Source organism: Camelus ferus, chromosome 10, assembly GCF_009834535.1.
Source record: "Camelus ferus isolate YT-003-E chromosome 10, BCGSAC_Cfer_1.0, whole genome shotgun sequence".
Taxonomy (NCBI): Eukaryota; Metazoa; Chordata; class Mammalia; order Artiodactyla; family Camelidae; genus Camelus; species Camelus ferus.
Window position 1 is genome coordinate 45,584,745 of NC_045705.1, and position 23,603 is coordinate 45,608,347.

Sequence of the window (23,603 nt, forward strand, 5' to 3'; positions counted from 1 at the left end):
GATGGGCAGAATATCTACTCTCTGTATGTGCTATCGAGTGCTCTTTCCCTTTTAACACGCATTTGGCTTTTAGCAAATCTTTCATTTAATTGCTAAGTGTCATTACACTAGGCACTCTTTTAGACTCAGGAAACAACACTAAATGATAAGATTCCTGCCCTCACGGATATCACTTTATGGTAATTAAAGTTTCTGTATTATGGTATAATTCAGTAATTTTCAAAGACATTGCTGTTTCTCTACTAGATTTGTACAATTCTTACTGAGAATTCCTTCTTTATCAGCAAAGAAGTTTTAAGATATCACCATCTTTTTTTTTTGAGGTTAACTTTTGCTTTTATTTGCCAGTGTAACTTAACTACAGTGGCTTGCAAACTTTTTTGACCTAAAAAATACATTTTACATCACAATCCAACAAACACACACATATATATGTATATAACTGAGACCAAAGTTTTGCCGAAAATGTCTACCCTGAGTTTTCTTGTTTTTAAGATTTTTTTTTTGAGTAGTTTTAGTTTTACAACAAAATTGACAGGAAGGCACAGAAACTTCCCATATACCCCCTCTCCACACACTTGCATAGTCGTTATTTTTATTTACTAGAATCGTACTTTTTTTTTTTTAAACTAAGGATGAACATACTTCAACACATCATAATCACCAAAGTCCACAATTCACCTTAGGCTGGACAAAAGTATAATGACATAGATATCCATCATTATGATGTCATACAAAGTATTTTCACTGCTCTAAAAAACTTCTCTACTCCAGAATGGCATATGGAATCTCTTTTTTCCCTTGAAAAGAGGTTCAAAGCCTTCATGTCTACAAGACCACTCATGGCCTAACCATGCATGGGCCAGACAGGCTCTAGGTGGCAAATTCCCCCACTAAATACTGCAGCTTTTCTTCCAATATTGAGCCCTGTCCCGTTGGTCCTGCCTAGCAGCCATTTGGAGGTGCAGGGGGACACGTGTAGGCTATTTGTTCACAGGAGGGCCCCAAGTTTTGCGCCTCTTGTCATAATGAACCCAGGTTCCTGTTGGGTGTGTTATAAACAGAGGAACCACTTCTTCAGGCCCCCTGCTCTGAGAACACCCCAATATCACCATTTCTTGAATGAAAAAAGTTGTAGACTCTAGAGCCAGAAGAGGGAGAGATTAAAGTAAGACTTGACCTAGGGCTTTGTAAAAGGATTGCACACCACATTTTCTAAGCTATACAAATGCTATATAGTCTGCAACATCACAGAATGCAAGCTCTCGGGGCTCTGGCTATTATCTTTTTATAGGGATGGAGCTCAATCCCTCCCAGAAAGACACTTCAAAGCAGAGATAGAAAATAAACCTTTCACTCCAAGGTTTTCTGTATATATTATCTATATATACTTACCTATGCATGCAACTTGAGATAGTCTTGCTGTTTTTCTCCTCTATAAAATAGGTCTAATAATTACTTTTCAGGGTTGTATTAGATTATGTATGCAAAGAAAATTGTTAATATCATTATAATCAATGTTGGTGTTGGTTTTCAGATATGGGTATCCTTCTTAGCAATGAGGACACTGCTGATGAAAGCATTACAGCTGGTAGGACAAAATGTGTCATGAGGAATTCATATGATTGCCAGAAGCAGCAGTTGACAGCAGCTGATGCTCTCAGTGCCTTAAGGATACTTATATCATCTAGACATGAAATCCAGAGCCAATCCTTTAAATCTAATACCATGCCAGGATTAACGGCAATAGAAAGGTAGATTAAAGACATCTTACAGATACTCCATTAATAAAAGCAAATCATAGTTCAAAGAATGTATTATGATTTACTAAAATATTATGGGTTCAGATCAGGGTAACATTCTTAGAAAGGGGTTAGATCTTTTAAATCCTGTGCTTATCCATTAAAAGTGGAACCCAACTTTATTAGCTATATCAATACTAAAAAGAACTAAACACTAAAATTAATCTAACATGAACAAAGAAGGTAGGGAAATAAAGATGGAGCCTAGGAAATGGGAGAGAGATTTTAAAGGAAAAGGACTATTGTATTTGGTACTAGCAGGACACCTACCAAAACTGATAGGCTGCACACTCTTTTTTTTTTCCCCCCAGTTTTTTTAACTTGTGAGCTGAGTTTCCTAGTCAAGCAAAGGGGCATCTCATACTATCAATACATGAGTGAAAGTGAAGTGTCAACATGCTTTCACACAGTGACACTTCTAACACGTAGGATACTATCTTAAGAACTAGAAAAAAAATTGTAGAATAGATAAACCAGATTATGCTGTATAGCATGGGGAATATACACAAGAGCTCACAGAAAAAAATGTGACAATGAATATATATATGTTCATGTATAACTGAAAGATTGTGCTCTACACTGGAATTTGATACATTTTTAAATGATTATAAATCAATAAAAAATGTTTAAAAAAAAACATAAAAAAAAGAACTAGAAAAAGACCCCCCTCTGGGTAGAACAATTAAGAGGAGTACCTGTTCTTCTGGGATAAGCCAGCAGGGGCTGGATAGGACCCCCCCACCCCCGAACTAGACACAACCTGCACAACCACATGCAGTGGCCTTGCCTCCAACTGAGGAAAACTTGGTTAACTCAATAGCACAGAATACATAACTTACTTTTAGTAAGATGCTGACTGCACAGGCCATAGCAACCGATCCAGTTCCTATAATGAAGATCTTACTGTGATGAATGGCCTCTTCTGAAGTGAATTTTAAGTTCATGCTTGATGGCTGCCATCTTGAGGGAAAACTGTGAAGCCACTTCCAGATTTGGAATTGGCCTTAAGTGAGAGGAGACATATAATAGAGAACTCCTGGGCCCCAGTGGGGAAGAAGGTGCTGCAGACACAACGGGGAGTGACAAACAGGACCAGCAAAGAAGCTGGGTAGTTTCTGGCCAGCAGCCCAGCATCCAAGACGCACACCAAAGGGAGGAGGAGAAAGGTGGGTACAGTAAAGAGGAGTTAAGAGTGAAGGAAGGAAAAAGGGCTGCTCTACCAAAAATGAGACCTACCACCGGGAAGGCTCTTCGGTCCCTCCTCCTTTTTCTCCTCCTCCCCCAGCTCTCAGCTCCAGGACCGAGGCCAGGGTGCGCAAGCCCAGAGTCCACAGGCCCCGGACGCCAGGCGCGCGGGAACTTCCAACCACACTCACACGGGTGAAGGGCCAGCCGCCCCTGAGCGAGAAGCATGCCTCCTGGAGGGGACACTGAGCCACCCCTGAGCAAAAGAAATAAACTCCTGCGGCGTGCCCTCGCCTGCTGGTCATCAGCGCTCCTGCAGCCCAGCTCATGGCCGCCCATTCAACAGGAAGATAATGGAGGAAAGCGGCGGGAAAGCTGGTTGACGTTCAAAGAAGGAAAACCGCTGACTACCGAGGCAGCGTGTAAGGCAGTGTTCCGCTCGTGCAGGCCTTGCAAGGGCCAAGCACCCCTGGCGCAGGCGCGAGGCCAGGGAGTGGACTCTGAGGCACTGCGCTTGCGCCCAGTCTCCTGAGTGCCCACTGCAGGGTGAGGTTTTTGTGGTTGGCCGACTTCAGAGAGGCTTCTTGGGCTCCAAGTGCCCCAAGTGCAGCAGGCACTGTGAACTAGTGGGCCTTGGCTATCAAACGGAGTACTTGCCCAGAATCCATCCACCAGAGAACACAAGTAAATTTATTTCTAACCATTGTCTAGATGTATCCAAGAAGGGCTTTTTGACTTTTGGTTGGGAATTTTTCACCAGGGCTGTAGGAGAAAGGGATATCAGGGCTTTTTACCACCCACAAATATGAGCTGAAGTAGGAAAAAAAAAAAAAACCTCGATGCAAAGGGGACTTTTAAGTAATACACAAAAAACCCTAAGAGTTTGATCAGGGCAGTGCTAGTTGATAACCATATATACGATTGGTAACTACGTCTACAGCTCGTTATTTATGAAGTCGTCAAATATAGAATCTAAAATCTCCCTCTCATCCCTTAGTTTGGGATAACCAAGGTTTCTACTTCTCCCACCACATTCTACCTAATTAACTGTTTTCTAACTCATTTGTGAGTCATAAAACGTAATACACATCTGGCAAATTCCTTTACAAAATGTAGAGCAGTATTTCTCATCCTTTTTTTCATTATCTTTCCCTCAAGGGCCTTTTCAGACAGACATTATCCTAATGGTCCAGCTCCCCCACCCACCCCCACGTCATGGAATTAAATATTATGGAATGAGAATTTTGTCTGGTAGGGTTGAGCTTTGGAGAGCCAAACCTTTGAAATATCAAAGATTCTTTTTTACCAACCTCCCACCCAAGAACCAATTTTCACCTCCTTGGGGCAATATTTCCCCTGTTGAGAATACATGATGTAGAGCAGTTTTACTTTCTAGAAATTACATCTTGCAGCCTTCCGATCTCTGCAAGGATTTCCTAAAATGAAGTTTTAATTTTAGGAAAAGAGTTGCTTAAAAAAGGCAAAATCCATATAAGTCTCCCCTTTCCCCCCATCCTAATTAAACTCTCTCTCATGACCATATTTTGTACATTCAAGGGAAGAGTTAAAAAGAAAGGAAAGAAAACAAAATAATGGGAAACTAATCATGTTCAGTAGTAGATGACTAAAATGAAAGCTATCAAATAGCAAGAATAACAGATGGTGAACCTTAACTCTCTGGCCAAATGGGTTTGCATCCATGAGAGCCATATTAAGTCTTCAGGGCCTACATATATGCCTTCTAAGTTTTCGCATTGGTCCTGTCCTAGTCTAATTTGCAAATGGCCTTATTCTTGATTTTTTAGTTTTTGTTTCATTGTATATTTCCTATAGTGGCCTTAAATTCTTTGCGGAATCAAGGAAATAATATATTTTTATATGAAGCACATACACTCCCACCTTGGACACCAAGAGGGAGCTACCAATCGACTGTTATCAAGCATTCATCAATAATCAGTTAGATGAGGTACTCTACTGTGAGATACCTGAGGGAATAAATCATGTCATACTGACCTCATTACCATAACACAGCAAGCATGGTGGCAGTTTGCTGAACAAATAACCTAGAGGATGATCTAAACTCTGTGTGGTATTTCAACAGAGGGACTAAATTAACTATTTGAGTTTACATTAATAGGAATAATACTTGCAGGGTTGAAGACATTTAATTTTTTACACCATAAAATTATATTTCTATTTTCCTTCTGATATACAATCTTAAAAGATAAGTACTTAGTAAAGCTTACATACGGACACAGGGAGTTAATGAAGCAATATAAAGTGAATATGCTGATGCCCTAATGAAAAATGAAGTTTCAATACTAGAAAAAGTGATGTTTTGTGAGAAGAATCATAAGTTCTATATTATAATGGATTATTATACATATTCTACTAAACCTGAAAGCAATGCTTACATATAACTCACATCTGTACAGGTTGGATATCATTAGAATAGAGACATGAGAGATTCATAAAGAGGAGGAATCTCTTTACTATTTCCTTTTTCTAGCCTTGAGAGATTGTAGTTATGTCATAGGTCCAATGTTTTTTATTTTTTACAGATCAGGTGAAAATACTTTCAAAATGTAAAATATACAATCTACTATCTTCTGTTCTATAAAACAGTAGATTAAAAGGTTTTAAAATGTCAGGTCTTTTTGGACATTCCAAAGTGTGCTCGCGCTCTTCTTTAAAAGGGCCTCCTCCTCAGAATTCAAGTTAACTTTCACAACATCTGAGACACCATTTTGCCCCAAGACACAAGGGATACTGAGAAAGATTTCTTCTTTTATTCCATATAAACCCTAAAAGGCAAAATCAGGTTATTATTCAGTAATCTGATATGGAAAAGCAGCTATGCAAGAGAGCTTCCGAATAAGAATATACCAGAGAGACTACGGAGCTCAACAAGAATCACTCAGAGGGCAGCGGTGTGATTCTCAACAATACCAAGAGTATCCTAATGTCCTATGATCACCTAAGAACTTGTGTTTAATGACATGAAGAACATGCCAAAGGCTTCAAAGGGACCAAGAAAGGCACTATCTACTTTACCCCTTACTGGGTCATCTTTCTAAGGAGAAGGATGCCATACAGTCTTACAAAGGACTGCGAGATCAGGCAGCCTATGCTTGGTCAAGAAAACAGTGAAGGCTGAAGCAGGAAGTGACTGGGAAGGCTCTGATTTGTATAAGTTGACCTTTACACTGGGGGATGCCATTGAGTTTGGACAACAGATGCTAACAAGTGGCTTCTCAAGCTTCCAGAGGTGAAGCCTCCAATGGAGCCTAACATTTACAGGTACTCTCACACGCCCAGCAGGGCTTATGTAATTCCTCTGCCAGTCAACAATGGAATGTACCTCTGCCCTCCTGGCTATCACCAGAGATAGAAGACCTCCCGTGTTGGACAGGGCCATGGAATAGGTGAAGTGATGGCCACTGCCCTATCCTGGGGCCATGGATCCTCTAGTCAGAAGCACTGATGTTCCCTCCACTCCTGCAGCTGAAGCCAAGGCTGGAGGCAGCTGCCAGAGTCTATTATAACCTGGGTAACCCCACAGTGGCTACATATCCACAAACCAGCTTCCCCTCCTCCCTAGAAGAGAACACCCAGTAGCTCTCTCACACCCCTCTCTTCCCACCACCCACGGCTTTTTCCTACCCCACCCCTTGGGGTTGAATTAGGGTTGGAGGAGGCAATGGGAAGGTCTTGTTCTTCCTCCAGGTCTGAATGTAAACAGTTACCAGGAACAAGTATTGAGAAAGGGCGAGGCTCCTTAATGCTGGAGTGGTGCCTCCCAGATTCCCACAATAGTTGAGAGAAACCCACAGGCACTACTCAGCCAAGTTTCCCTCTCACCATCTCTGGGGCTCTTCTCAGGAGCTCAGTATCCCTGTTTCACTTTAGTGGCCCACAGAGGACTCCCTAGCCACCTCCTCTATGGCAGTCCAACTCCCTCATTTTGGTAGCCACTTTATACTCAACCTCAGGAACTCCATCAGACTAACCACAGGTCTTCCTTCTGAGGGCCCCCTGCCAAGCTATACTCACATTTACTCCACTCTGGTCTGTGCCGAGCCATGGAAGGCCACTGTCCCACCAGACTGTCAAACCAAATTCCCTTTCCAGCCACATTCCAGCCCCAGTTACACTTGCCTCCCCCTTCCCTTTCCTGTCGTTGGTCATTCTGTTGCTACCTGTGTGTAGCACAATACCTTCTGGAGCTTTAACATGAACTGCCAGGGTGTGGGTGGCCTAGGAAAGTTGCTGGGAAGAAACCCTTCAGCTTCCCTGCTAGTGTTTCAAGAATTTGTTCCCTCTGCTTTCGCTGTCTTTCTTCATACTAGAAGGGCATCTCGGACTAGACCTGGAAATGCATGTCCATCCCATTATGCCATTTGGGGACTGCTGGGTAGACTGGAAACAGGGGTCCTGACCCCCAAGGCCTGGCCTGGCCTCCCCTGTGTGCTGACCATGACCTGCTACCACCCCATCAGCCTACCCTCTTCCCTTTAAGCTCCATGCCTGGCTGGCAGTATGACCCCTGGATGTGCTAAAATTTGCTTCCTTTGCTTCCAGACTAGCCATGAAGTGAGGAAATGGTTATTTAAAGAGAATTCCCTATTTATTTGACAAAAAATCCAGTTAATATTTTAATGCGAAATAAACTGTTGGAAACTTTATTGGCTGAAAATGTGAAGTAATAAAAATGAAGTAACTGGGAAAAATAATAAGAATATACAAATGATTCTGCTCTTAATGTCAAATGTTTAAGTATTTCCTATAAAATATAACTTGTCCATTGACTTGTTCAGTAAAGGCTATGAAATTCCCATATTACTCAATCTCTTTTCGGGAGCATTCATTTGACACCACCCTCACTCTTCTTCAGGAGCCCTCTGCAGGTAACGGCTTTATTCTCCCACAACCTCTGAGGAAGAGCATGTGGTATTCATTGTATACTCTTTACTGTCTCTTTCAAATTATTAATCCCTTGCTCTCCTAAAAATAACCAAAAAAATCCCCCACTTTTTTTGGAGACTCATCTTATTCAGCTCCTCTTCCCTCTCCAATGGCCTTCTGTCTTATTCATAAAAATTGACATCTAGCTCACAATCTCCCCTCTCTATCCCAATTTCTGTCATTATCCTTGGTGTCTTCATTGTCCTTGTGGATAAACCAACCAATTCGTTTTCTTTCCAGTTTCTTAATTTCTTTAGCTCATAGGACCTTCTCTTCTAACCCCAAGTATCCTACTCTGAACCTTGTTATGAGGTTCCTCCATATCCAACTTAATTCCTTTCTTGGGTTCATTCTGTAACCCTTTTGCCACACCCTAAGACCCCTGGCCAATTTTTAGTTTTTATAAATATTTCTTAAATTCTTTATTACTCATTCTCTTTTTGTAATTTATTCATTTGTATGTAGATAACATTTAAGGGCACAGATCTTGAGTTTGTCTGTGACCCTTTAGCAGAAGGTTAAACCCATTTTTTGTGTGTGTGTTTGTTTGTTTGGTAGGGAGAGAAGGTAACTAGGTTTCTTTATTTCTTAGTGGAGGTACTGGAGGTTGAACACAGGACCTCGTGCATGCGAAGCAGACACTACCACTGAGCTATACCCTGCTTCCCTCAAACCCATTTTTAACACGTGTACAAACTAAACCTACCTTCATATCTCCCTCTCTCTCTTTCTCTTCTCTCTCCCACTTTAATACTCTACAAGTAAAACCCAAACCCAGATGAATTCAGCTATCTACTTTCTCTATTCCTGCACTCAGATCCCTAGAGAAAACTACACAACAAAGTTGATCTTTAATTTATGTCAAAATGAATGCTTACCAACCTCAAATAAGCATCCACCTGACAGTAATTCTGCCTTTATTTTTTATCAAATTCTTTTTCTCACTATCTACAATGATGATTTCAAATCTTTTCAAACATCTGACTTTCAGAGGATGATTCTGTTCTTGTTTCATTAAAAAGATAGAAGTAATCAGATGCTTCCAATGCCAAACTGACAAATCTACATGGTTCACTACCTATCTTCTCTCTGTTACCCCTATTAAAACAGATAGCTGTCCCTCCTCCTTTCTACAGCTAATACCTTCACCTGTGCTCTGGATTCCACCCTCTCTGCTTATTACTTCTATTTTCAATATCTTCTCTACCATCAACATCTTTTTAAAGGAAAAAAAAACTTGCCTTGCCCTAATTTTCCTAATTACTGCTCTCTTTCCTTAATTTCATAGCCATTTACCTCAAAAGAGCTTTTTACACTGGTTTAAATTTCCCCAGTCTATTTAAGAGATTCTCAGCTAGAGGTGATTTTGCCTCCCAAGGGACATTCAGTAATGTCTGGAGGCATTTTTGATTGTCGAAACTGGTATGCTACTGGTATCTAATGAGTAGGGGTCAGGGATGCTGCTAACACCCCACAATGCAAAGGAGAGCCCCAATAATGAAAAATTATCTGGCCCAGAAGTCAACAGTACCAAAGTAAAGAAAACCCTGGTGTACTCCAATCAAGCTTTTTCATTCCTATTACTTTATTAAACATCTCCTGCTAAGGTTATCAATGACTTCTGTCACTTTATCCTCCTGGCATTTTTAATCCCTACTTTATATGACTTTATATCAACAAACAACAGAAAACCAATCGTTTCATCTTTAAGGCATCTCCTTTCTCTTGGCTACCATGATTCCATGTTCTCTTAGTTTTTCTTTTAACTCTGGCCACCACTGTCAGTTACCTTTGTGGACTCACACATAAACTCAGTTTTTAATACTAAAATTTCTCAATACTCAATCTGCCTTCTCACTTTATACTCTCTCCTAAGGCAAGCTCATTGAAATTCATGGCTTCGGTTACCATGTGTAAGGGATATCTATTTTCTTTGCATGTCCAGTATCTCTTCCTCTTTTTTTTTATGTTTACAGAATCTCTCTTTTCCTTTTGGGAACTGCCTCTCCCTAAACTGACAGGTATCACAGTAATGGACAAGTGATCCCAGAAAGAGCAATTATCAAGAAACTAATACGGATAAAGGGAGAGGCAGGGTCCTGATATTATAGGCTCTAAGCCTGCAGCTGCAGGAAGCCATCTTTGTTGCCCCATGGAAGATGTCCACATGAGACTGAAATCCATTAAAGTAAAAAGATAGGGAGAGGGTATAGCTCAGTGACAGAGTGCATGCCTATCATACACAAGGTCCAGGGTTCAATCCCCAGTACCTCCATTAAATAAATAAACCTAATTACCCACCCCCAAAAGATAACAAATCAAACAGAAAAAAGTAATAAAGTAATAAAATAAAATTGAAAAGAAAAAGAGTGAAGTGGGGAGAGTTTAGCTCAGTAGTAGAGTGCATGCTAGGCATTAAATAACTCCATTAAATAAATAAACCTCCATTAAATAAATAAATAAACCTAATTACCTTCCTCCCAACACACAAATAAATTAAAAGAAAAGGAAAGAAAAGAAAAAGAGTGAAAAGACAAGCCAAGATCATGGAGAGAAAACATAGCTCTTCTAATATAGTTTGAGCACGAAGTTCAAGCCTCCTTGGCATTTCAGTTACATGAGTCAATATATCTTCTTTTTGCTTAAGTTGGCTTCTGTCGCTTTTAACCAAAAGAGTCCTAATACACTGTTTTTACGCTGATGATGCTCACATTTATAACTCCAACCCAAAACTCTTATGAATTCCAGAAGGTTGTACCCAATTGCCTTTTTCTTCTCAGATATTGCAAAGGCACCTCAAATTCAATTTCTCTATAACTGCAAACAGGATCTTCAAACCTGATTCTCTTTGAATATGCCCTTCCTCAGTGGATTATATCACCATCTATCTAACTATGCAAAACAGAAACTGAAGAATGACCTTTATCTCCCTCATTTTCCACTTCATTCCATTATCAAGACCTATGATTTTTACCACCTAAATACAGAGTATCTCAAATTTGGCCCCTTCTCTTCACCTCTATTATTACCATCCTCTCTATTCTGAGCTACTCCATAGCCTCTTCACACGTCTGCCCACATCTACTCTTGTCCTCTTCAAATCTGTTTTGTCCATTCACAGCCCCAGGAATCTTTTTAACAAGAACAACAAAAAAGATTGTAAAACCAGTCCCTTGTTTAAGTTCCTTTAGTGGCTTTCCATAGCTCTTATAGTAAGGACCCAAACTCCTTTATAAAGAAGGCTTTCTGTGGCCTGACCCTGCTTACTTCCTTACTCAAGCCTCACCATGCACTTCCCTTTGCTCCCTTTGCTCTGTGCATTTCAAAAACTGACCTTTTCAGAGCCTCAGGTGCCCTCCACCTATAGCTACCTCAAGTCCCCTGCACTTGTGTTCCCTCTGCTTGGAATATTAGTCCAGCATTCCAAGTCAAGTCCTATACATTATTCAGATTAGGTCACATTTTACTTCCTTAGGAAATCTTACCTATCCACCACCCTTGCCCCCTCCCCAAAGTAGTTAAAGTTTCTTCTATACTCTTAGGACTTTATAGTTTGTCATCATAGCACTTGCCATAATGTGTTGTTATATATTCACTTTTGTAATTGTTTTATTAAGTTCCTTTCTTTCACTAAACTCTATGAGGTCAAGGCCTTTATTTTGTTCACCAGTATATTCTCAACATTTTATATAATGCCTGGCACATAGTAAGGACTTAACAATATTAAAGGAAAGATGATAAGTGAAGATTCTATTTAAGCCTACCTTAACCATAGTAGAAACTGGATGCACTCTCCTAAGATTTTTCAAAATTGATCTTACCAGATCTGTCACAGACAGTCCAATAGCCCAAGAGGTATACCCCTTCAGCTTGATAATCTCATAGGCACTACAGTTGTGGAAAGTAAGAAAGTCAAATTCATGAGAAGATGACACAGAGAGAACATAATATTTTTCAAGCATCCATTACAAAGCAACCTACATGGCAATGCCACTCTTAAAATTTTTCTCAGAAATTTCTTCTTGAAGTTATTTATGAATAGGCAATAAAATTTCTATATTATTCTCATAAACTTCATTATTCATTTTAAATAATAATTTGCCCTTTGTTTATGATAAAGGTAGAATACTAGGTCATTTGTGCAACTCAAAATGAAACGTGTTAATTTTTTTTTATTGTTGTTTAAATACTTAAACAGAGAATCAGATCACCTTGAAAGTTAGCATATATAACCTGCTGACCACTTAAAATTGTTACTAGGGTTCCAATGTAACTTTAAACTTAATATAATTATAGGCTAAGTGTACATATCAACAATATGTGGAAATACGGGGAAATGTTAATGATACATTTTCAAAGGAAAATAGTATAGTTCTAAACATGCAATTTCTTATCTCAGGCTTGAATAAAACATAATATATTTTCCTAGGAACTTTCAAATTATATCAATCCACTAAATTATTAATAGTGATTATTTTTGAGTGATAGGCTTACAGGTCATACTATCTTCTTTATGCTTAGGAATTTTCTTATTTTCTACAATAAATAGGTATTTTATTTTTGCATTGCCACCAATAGCAGTCTCAGGTTTGGACTGACAGTCAAACTCAAAGGACAAAGAGGTTTTAACTTAGCACTAAGTTTATATATTTTTGAGAAAAGGATCCAGGACAAGAGACACAGAATGTACAGCATCATTATTTGTATGAGGCAGTCTTGCAACCACCTAGGCACAGTTTTAAGGCCCCAGGCCTACATACAACACACTCAGTTGCAAAAGATAAGACTGATGTGTAAATGGACCAGCTAGGCACAGGAAAGCTGGGCCTGGACTATACTTATTGTGATGTCCTGTGATTTGACTATCAATCCAAAACCATGGACACTATTAGAGGCACTGAAGAGTGGTATCAAAATTAAGATTAACTTTCAGATTCTTAATTCAATATAACCAAGACTCTGTGGGGTAAGTAAAAGGAAAGGGAGGAAGGTTTTGCCTAGTAATTGATTGATTGGTGATGCATGAATTGAAGAAAGCTCTGCAGTAGGTAACTGGGGACAAATCTTTCCAATGGAATCTGGATGACACGTTTATCCTGTCAGGAGTTAACAAAAATAGCTTGAGAAAGAAAAGAGGGTTGAAAAAAAATGGATAAAAACACAATCCTTTAGTAGTTATTAACCATCCTAATGAAATGAAAACTGCTGGTGTAAAATGAAGATAAAGAACGAAAACCATTTTTATATACAGAAAACCCTCCATACAAAAACTACCAGAGCTGATAGACAAATTCAGCAAGGTAGCCAGTTACAAAATTAATATACAGAAATCCACTGCATTTCTTTACACGAATAATGAAATACCAGAAAGATAAAGTGAAAAAAAGCAACCCCTTTTAAAATTGCATCAAAAAATAAAATACTTAGGAATAAACCTGACCAAGGAGGTAAAAGACTTATACGCTGAAAATTATAAAACACTGATAAAGGAAATTAAAGATGATTTAAAGAAGTGGAAAGATATCCCATGCTCTTGGATTGGAAGAATTAATATTGTTAAAATGGACATACTACCCAAAGCAGTCTACAGATTTAATGGAACCCCTATCAAATTACCCATGACATTTTCCACAGAACTAGAAGGAACAATCCTACAATTTGTATGGAATCACAAAAGACCCAGAATTGCTAAAGCAATACTGAAGAAAAGGAATGAAGCTGCAGGCATAATCCTCCCAGACTTCAGACAATACTACAAGGCTACATAATTAAAACAGCATGGTACTAGCATAAAAACAGACATATGGATCAACGGAACAGAACAGAGTGCCCAGAAATAAACCCATACACCTACGATCAATTAATCTTTAACAAAGGAGGCAGGAATATACAATGGAGAAAAGACAGTTTCTTCAGCAAGTGGTGCTAGGCAAGTTGGACAGCCGTATGTTAATCAATGCAGTTAGAACACTCCTTCCCACCATGCACAAAAACAAACTCAAAATGGCTTAAAGACTTAAATATAAGATAGGACACTGTAAATCTCCTACAAGAAAACAGATAAAACATTCTCTGACATAAATCATAGCAATGTTTTTCTAGGTCAGTCTACCAAGGCAATAGAAATAAAAGCAAAAATAAACAAATGGGATCTAATTAAACTTACAAGCTTCTGCAAAGCAAAGGAAACCATAAACAAAACAAAAAGACAACCTAGATAACCTATGGACTAGAAGAAAATATTTGCAAATGATGCAACTGATAAGGGCTTAACTTCCAGAATATACAAACAGCTTATACAACTCAATAACAAAAACATAAACAACCCAGTCAAAACATGGGCAGAAGACCTAAATAAACATTTCTACAATGAAGACAAACAGACAGCCAATAGGCACATGAAAAGATGTTCAATATCACTAATTACTAGAGAAATGCAAATCAAAACCACAAGAAGGTATCACCTCACATCAGTCAGAATGGCCATCATTAAAAAGTCCACAAACAATAAATAGTGGAAAAGGTGTGGAGAGAAAGAACCCTACTCCACTGTTGGTAGGAATGTAATTTGGTGCAACCACTAAAGAAAACAGTATGGAGATTTCTTAAAAAACTAAAAATAGACTTATCATATGATACAGCAATCCCACTCATGGGCATATATCCAGAGATAACTCCAATTTGAAAAGACACATGGACCCCATTGTTCATAGCAGCACTATTTACAATAGCCAGGGCATGGAAGCAACCTAAATGTCCATCAACAGATGAATGGATAAAGAAGATGTGGTATATATATATATATATATATATATATATATATATATATATATATATATACACACACAGTGGAAAACTACTCAGCCATAAAAAGAATGAAATAAGATGTCATTGGCAGCAACATGGATGGACCTGGAGATTATCATACTAAGTGAAATAAGTCAGACAGAGAAAGACAAATATCATATGATATCACTTACATGTGGAACCAAAATCAAAATGACACAAATGAACATATTTACAAAACAGAAAGAGACTTGTAGATACAGAAAACAAATTTATGGTTACCAAAGTGGAAAGTGGGGGGGAGGGATAAATTGAGTTTGGGATTAATGGATACAAACTATAACAGAACAGATAAACAAGGTCCTACTATATAGCACAGGGACCTGTATTCAATAACTTGTAATAACCTATATTGAAAAAAATATATGTACATATATAACTGAATCACTATGCTGTACACCAGAAACTAACACAACATTGAAAATCAACCATACGTCAATAAAAATAAAAAATTCTTAAAAGAACAAGCAGTTTTAAGGCTGATATTTTAAGATGAAAAATGACAAATATTGTAAACTAAATGCTTTATTCAGAACCTGGAAGCACATCCTATTAAATCATGATATCACTCCCCTGCAATTGCTGGTTAGGCACTGGAAAACTGGAGGCTATAATTTAAAATAATTGAGTCATTTTTAGATAAACATTAGCAGTATCCTGAGGAGTCTTTATAATTATAGATCCTCTGCTAAATGACCAAGGGGTAAATGCATTTTGGATACTGCATTATTGAGAGGACTTATTGGAATGAGTACTGATCTGTAATGTGCTACAGTATTTAGTATTCAAATCACAAAGGACTTCAGTGGAAAATGTTATCTTAATCATTACTTCCTTATGGCAATAGTATTTCAAGTTAACAAGAAAATAACCATAGTACAATTACCAGGGCTTGGACAGACAAAAGGCTAACAGCGTGACATCCCTATAAGAAGTTGATGGGCTATTCCATGACATTTGGAAACCAATATTGGCTATAACATGTTCCTCCATAGCTGTGTTATGGTTGTGCCTCCAGATCAGGTAGATTCCTGCATTTACTAGGAGATGGCCTCTAATAGCCCCTATAGCTGGAAATACATGGTATATGGGTAAGGGACATTTTTGTTGAGGAAGATAAAAAATGATACTGTAACATCTTTCATTTGCTAGGCATTAATTTAATCTCCATCCAAAGCTCTGTGGCATAACAAAGGGTGTGTAGGTGCCCTTAAGGAAATTTAAGAAAATGAAATATATCAGTAACAATTATCAACGTGAAAAGACACTTTGGGAAATTGACCTAAAACTTCCAATTGATGTGATCCCTATGGAAACAGTTTGACTAGAAGAGGAAATACATTTGCTTTAGAGATTAAATATTGAACACACAAGTAAATATCAATAACTTGCAATATTTCAAACTATCAATAACTTTTAATAAGGTACAAATGACAGCAAATAAAAGGGCAAAATAAGATAGTACAATTAGTTAAGAACTGCCAAAACATCTAGGAAGGAATTCTGGTTACCTACTGGATCTTATAGATCCTGGTTGTTATAAGTATACTAACTTATCTTTTTTATGTATAAAATATTAGGACATGTTTGTCACAGGAACTATGAGGAAAATATGGTGCATAGATAATCACTCAGGTCATGGTGGAGTATCATGGGTAAAGGGTTAACAGCAGGTATGGACCCTTTCCAAAAAGGCAAGAGTATCTGGGAAGATGACTTCGAGATTGCTTTTTCACAAAACAGTTTTCTAGGTAAAAAAAAAAAAAAAAAAAATTAAATACTGATGGATTCTGGGAATATGGAGAAGTAGGAAGCACCATGAATCTCTCTCCCCACCTAGACAGTAATTGTATTGCCAGAATCTGTCTGATATAACTTTGGGGGTAACTCTGGAGTCTTCTGAAAACCTGAAAATTCCAGGGGAAGGCTTGCTGTTAAATTGTGGTTAATTTTAGCCAATATCAGTTCTTAGCACGGTAGCAGCTGTTTATGGTACCCAAAGCAGCTTGTGCACAGCCTGAAAAAAAAACCTTTTCCTCCAAATATCAGTGATCTGTTCTCTAACGGCTGATTACTGCTTCTGATAACAGAGGTGCAGACAAAAGAATTTAAAGGGCAGGCACACTTTCCTTCTTCCCTTATTATTTCTTTTCCCTCTTTTGAGAGACAAACATTAAAGTCTAGAATATACATAAGCAACTGCATACTTGGGGGAAATTAGAAAGTAACTACATATGCCCAAGGAAAAGCACAAGCTCAGACACTTCTTAACTCATTCAATGATGCTAGCATCACCCTGATACCAAGGCCAGACAAAGTCACTATAAGAAAAGAAAACTACAGACCATTATCCCTTATGAATACTGATGCAAAAATCCTCAACAAAATACTAGCAAACCAAATTCAGCAGTATATTTTACAGATTACACACCATGACCAAGTGGGATTTATTCCTGGAAATGCAAGGATGGCTCAACATACCAAAATCCATCAATGTACTACACCACATTAAAAGAATAATGGAGGAAAACCACATTATCATCTCAAATGATGTAGAAAAATCATTTGACAAAATTTAACAGTTTTTCATGATAAAAACATTCAAGAAGCTAGGAATAGAAGAAAACTACCTCAACATAATAATATATCTACTTACAGATAACATGATCTTATGCAGAAAACCATAAAGATTCCACATACACAAAAAAACTGCTTAATTAATAAACGAATTCAGCAAAGTAGGAGGATACAAAGTTAACATTAAAAATTGCATTTCTATATAATAACAATAAACAATCTGAAAATGAAATTAAGAAAACAATCCCCTTTACAGTAACATCAAAAATAAAAACTACTTAGGAAATGACTTAACCAAGGAGGTGAAAGACTTGTACAATGAAAACCACAAAACATTGCTGAAAGAAATTAAAGACATAAACAAAAGGAAATACATCCTATGTTCATGGATTGGAGAGTTAGTATTATTAAGATGTCAATACTACCCAAAATCATCTATAGATTCACTGAAATCCCCATCAAATTCCCAAAGATATTTTTTGCAGAAATAGAAAAACTCACCCTAAAATTCATATGGAATCTCAAGAGACTCTGAAAAGCCAAAACGATCTTGAAAAAGAAGAACAAAGCTGAAGGACTCACACTTCTGATTTCAAAACTTACTACAAAAGCTACAGTAATCAAAACAGTGTAGTACTGGCATCAAGACAAACATATAGACCAGAGGGATAGAATAGAAAGCCCAGAAACAAACCTACATTTCAATGGTCAATTGATTTTCAACAAATGTGCCAAGACCACACTCATTGAAAACGACAGTTTTTTCAACAAATGGTGCTAGGGAAACGATATCCACATGCAAATGATTAAAGTTGTACCCTTACCTAATATTTACAAAAATTAACTCAAAATGAATCAAAGATCTGAATGCAAGACCTATGACTCTCTTACATGAAAACATAAGGCAAAAGCTTCATGACACTGCATTTGGCAATGATTTCTTGGATAGAATACCAATGGCAACAAAAGAAAAAAAAAGACAAATGGACTTTAAGAACAACTTTTAATTTTTTGTACGTCAAAAGACACTATGAAAAGAGTAAAAAAAAAGAACCTACAGAATGGAAAATATTTGTAAATTATCTGAAAAAAGACTAATATACAGAATACAGAAAGAACTCTTAAAACTCAACAACAGTAAAACAAACAACCCAATTCAAAAATGTGCAAAATACTTGAATAGACATTTCTCTAAAGAAGATATACAGATGGCCTATAAGCACATAACAAACTGTTCATCACTAATCAAGGAAATGCAAATCAGAGCTACAATGAAACACTACCTCACATCCATTAGGATGGCTACTATCAAACAGAAAATAACAAGTATTGGTGACAATGTGGAGAAACTGGAGTCCCTGTACACTGTTGGTGGGAATGTAAAATGATATAGCCACTGTGGAAAATAGTATGGTGGTTCCTCAAAAAAGTAAAAATAGAATTACCATATGATGCAACAATTCCACTTATGGGTATATACCCAAAAGAACTGAAAGCAGGGTCTTGAAGAGATATTTGTACACCCATGTTCATAGCAGCATTATTCACAATAGCTAAAGCATGAAAGCAAACCAAGTGTCCATTGGCAGATGAATGGATAAGCAATATGTGGGGTGTGTGTGTATATATATTCACACACACACACACACACAATGGAATATTATTCAGCCTTTAAAAGTAAGGAAACTGACATATGCTATAACATGGATGAACCTTAAGGATATTATGCTAAGTGAAATAAGTCAGTCACAAAAAGACAAATACTGTATGATCCCACTTACATGAGGTAATTGGAGTGGTCAAACCATAGAAGCAGAAAGTAGCATTGTGGTGGCGAGGGCCTCAGGAGAGAAGGTAAAGGGGAGGGATTGTTTCATGGATATAGAATTTCAGTTTTACAATATGAAAGGAGTTAGGAGAGGGATGGTAGTGATGGTTACACAAGATTATTAATGGTTTTAATACCACTGAACTTAAAATCACTTAAAATGATTAAGATCGTATATAATATGTTACGTATATTTTATCATAATAAAAATCAGAAAAAATAAAATAAATACATAAATTATTTAAGATAAATGTGGAATAGTAACCATAACCTTAACAGAACAAGGTTATCAGCATTGTATATTATGTAACACTTGACTTCTGCATTGCACCAGGACTAGAAGACCTGGCACAAGCATGCAGATCCTGAGGGCTATGGGACAAGAATGGTATTAAAACTTGTTGGTAAACAAATGCTGTGGCTTCCTATGCTGAGGTCTGCCCTCATCATTTACAACTAGGTATGCCTCATGTAGTGATAGGGCCTGGAAGCTATACCTGAGCATTTGCAACACCTCCTAAAGAAAATGCAATATTCCATACTGTGTTTTCTATCCAGTATCATTTGACTAAGCTAGATAAACTTAACTCTAGATTAAAGCCTATTATATATACTGTGAATTTGAGTCTGAACTCCAGACCACTATCTGTAGCCATGTACTTATTTTATTTTTTTATAACTGTGGTAAAATTTGCCATTTAAACCATTTTAAGCATACAGTTCAATGACATTAAGTACATAATATACCACTATCACCACCATCCTTTCCAGAACTCTTTCATCTTCCCAAAATGAAACTCTATACCCATTAAAGTGGTCATGTGCTTCAATAATCAGAAAATAATATAATTTATTTTTAAACCAAATGTCATTTATAAAACTAACCCATAATCACCTTTTTGTTATATTGTGTGCCTTTCTAGTCTCTACCCTAACTCTTAAACATTTTTGTAAGGCTGTTATCATAAATATACATTCAGTAGACTTGTGGCTTTTGTAGATTTAATGTTCTAGTTATGAATATCCAAAAGTGATTTCTAAGTTACTAATATGTATCTTGGCTAAAGCATGAAGGAGAATCATGCTCTTAAGGTGATGTATATGAAGTCAGGGTCTTCATTTATAAGTAAACCTAGTTAACTTCTGATCATCTGCATCAGTTTCATGTTTCTTTTCATCAAGTCTTCTGATGAACACTTAATAAGTTCAAGGTACCATTTTACATGTACTAAGTCATTTACCCTTCATAATAGCCCTCAAAGGTAGGCTCTATCACTACCCCATTTTTGAATATGAGAAAACTGACTTTTGATATTTTAAATAAACTCCCAATACCACACCACTAATAAATGGTGAAGTTAGGTTTGAAAAAACCTGGGCAACCTGGTTCCAAGGTCCATGCTCCTAATTACTACCCTATTTTGCCCTCAAACACTTATGAAGTGATAACTACATCTTTTCTATTGACAAATGCCCCCATAAGAAAGCTATGCATTATGTAAGTCTGAATTTGTATACTTACAGAATGTTATTTATCTCACAAAAGCAAAGATAATTTATATACTTTTGTCTGTGAACTTTGTTCTTAAGATTGATTATTAAGGCATTAAGAAAATGAATGAGTACTGTTACCTTCCAACAACTTGTTGATGGATATTTTTCCAGTGGTCCTTGTCAGAATCAGTTCCTAATTTAGGGTCTAGAGTCTTCAGAGCAACACCAGCAACATTTACTCCACTCCATAAGGGCACTAAAAGAACAAAATCTCAGAATAAACTCTCCTTGCCAGTACTGCATCAGTTGTTGAAGTTCAGTGGGTTGTTTTTTTATATAAAATTAGGTTACAATCTTACACCATATATAAAAATAAGTTTCAAATGGACAAAAGAGGGAAATGCATAACATAAAATTATAAAATATTAGAAAATACATAGTAGAATTTATTTGTAATTGTGTGACATTTTAGGAGACATTTTAAAGCAAGATACAAACATGGAATCCATAAAGAAAATAATCTGTAAGAAATGATAAAATATTACAAGCAAAGAGAGAAAAGAATAATAAATTAATACCATATTATTAAATCATACATGGTTTTTCAAAATAAAATCATGGAATATTAAATGGGAGAAATTAAAACATATCTGGGAAAATAATTTTCAGGATGAAGGGCTGAGTAAAGACAATAACACAAGCCAACAAGGTCAAATTAAGGCACTGGTCAAAGAAATATTTGTTTAAGTCAAATCAAATGTATTTATAATACTACAACCCTTGAAACATAAAGAGAAGGGCTCATTAAATATTTTGAATAAACGAATGATTGAATGAATGAACAAATGGAGCCTATTTTCAACAGGTTTATTGGCATTATGGAAAGAAGATTTACACATATATAACATAATTAGAGAACACTGTAAGTATGAAGTTCTAATCATGTAGTACAGATTAAATGTTTCAGTTAAAAGAAAATGGTTGGTGTGATCCAAGTAATAGTTTAAGTCACATATTAAACAATATTATTTCTATGAAAAGTCTGGAATAAACAAATCTACAGAGTGAGAAAGTAGACTAATGGTTGCCTGGAACTAGGGTTGGGGTGAGTGCAGGAGTGAGTTTTTTGGGGTGTTAAAAATTTTCTATAGTTAGATTGCGGTGATGGTTGCACAACTCTATGAATATACTAAAACCCAGTGAATTATACACTTTAAATGGGTAAATTTTATGGGATGTGTATTATATCTTAAAAACTCTGTTTTAAAGATCACAATAAATGAAAGTGCTCCAGAAAAGAGAAACACTCACTGACTTTCAAAATAGCTATACACTTTATGCACTATTTTGTTAAGAGGTAGCTAAATCAATGACACAAAAGACCGAAAGTAAAGGAATAGAAAAAGATACACCAGGAAAGTATCAATAAAATGAAAGTGTGCAGCTATATTAATATCAGAAAAAATAGAATTTTAAAGAAAATAAGCATTATTAAAGCTAAGAAGTGTGAATCCATAATGAGCTTATACTTACCACTAGAATCACCATGTTCTCCAATAATCCAACCATGGCAGCTTGTGGGATGTACACCCAACTTCTCTCCAATTAGGTAACGGAAACGTGCAGAGTCTAGATTACAACCACTTCCAATTACACGAGATACAGGTAAGCCACTTATCTTCCAGACAACGTATGTCAAAATATCCACTAGGAAGAAAAAGTTCTTGTTAGAAAAAGATTCATAGTAACTTCCTTTTACAATTTTCTTTTTTGAATATATAGACCAATTGTCTTAGAATCAAAAAAAAAAAGTTCAAAGTGAAGCAAATACAAAGTTAAAAGAGGAGCAAATCAACAAAGAAATATGGATAATCTGTCACATAGGTTTTTAAAAGGTTAAATTATTCACTATCAGAATTTTAAAGCAAAAAATTTTTTGCAATGTTGTATGTGCCTATCTGTATATTTAATAATCAGTGAATTATACCTCCTTAAGAGTACCTGGATTTTTCCTCTCCATCACCACAGCCTTATCTAAGCTATCAGAATCTCCTACTTAGAATAAGGCCTAGAATATAGCAAAATTAGGGCTATATGGAGGTTTGCACATGCTCAGGAAAAGGTCCTAAGCTTTAGCTCTGTCTAACCTTTAGGCTATGTTCAAGCAGGAAGTGAAGGCTAAGGCACAGTTATAAACTGCCTGGCTGAGTGTTGAAGGCATGCCCCAACATGCACCCAGCAAAAGGCAACATGCCTTCCAGCAAATACTGGGAGATATCTTTTGGGTCCAAACATTTAAGGAAAGTTCTCTTCAATCATTAGCTGACCACTAAACAAATGGAACAAAGACTTCTGTGTCTATCCACAAAAAGATTACAGACTTGTAAGTTATGAAACAAACAAACAACAACTACAACAAGCATCAACAAAAACAAACCCTGAGAGGGAAGAATCTGATTTACAGATTTTTCCTATTATACTTTTTTAATGTCCAGGTTTCAATAAAAATTATGAGGCATGAGACAAAATAAGGAAATATGGATCATACAAAGGAAAAAAAGCAATCAACAGAAACTGTCCCTGAGGAAGCCCAGATATTGAACAACTAACCTATCTTCAAGTCCACTGAGTCTTTCTTCTGCCTTCTCAATCTGCTGTTGAGTCCCCATAGTTAACTTTCATTTCAGTTAACTTTTTAACTTCAGAATTTCTATTCAGTTTTTTAAAAATAATTTCTATTTATTAATATTCCCTATTTGGTGAGCCATCAGTTGCATATTTTCTTTAGTTCTTTAGACACAGTTTGCTTTAGCTATTTAAACATAGTTAAAATAGTTGATATAAAGTATTTGCCTGATAAATCTTTATTCAATTACTCTGGCTAGAACTTCCAGCATGATGTTGAA

The 23,603-nt window shown here is 36.8% G+C and overlaps 1 protein-coding gene, 1 non-coding gene and 1 pseudogene across 5 annotated transcripts in view; 1 reads left to right on the forward strand and 2 right to left on the reverse strand.

The window, feature by feature from the left end:
• LOC102519711 (L-lactate dehydrogenase C chain) overlaps nucleotides 1–23,603 on the reverse strand; it is a 71,435-nt gene that overhangs the window by 31,069 nt on the left and 16,763 nt on the right. For 3 of the 4 annotated variants that reach the window (XM_032488895.1, XM_032488893.1, XM_032488892.1), the window contains exons 5-6: nucleotides 22,231–22,404; nucleotides 20,836–20,953 (exon numbers count right to left, since the gene is read on the reverse strand). In XM_032488895.1, the coding sequence (XP_032344786.1) occupies nucleotides 20,836–20,953; nucleotides 22,231–22,404 (292 nt within the window). Of the gene's footprint in view, nucleotides 1–5,520; nucleotides 5,792–11,716; nucleotides 11,841–20,835; nucleotides 20,954–22,230; nucleotides 22,405–23,603 lie in introns of those variants that run through there. The other variant, XM_006195116.3, reaches the window with a different exon arrangement.
• LOC116666720 lies at nucleotides 975–1,104 on the reverse strand. Its single transcript, XR_004323623.1, has one exon. It is a non-coding gene; the product is annotated as a small nucleolar RNA SNORA11 (small nucleolar RNA).
• Nucleotides 5,875–7,273, forward strand: LOC102504914 (annotated as a pseudogene).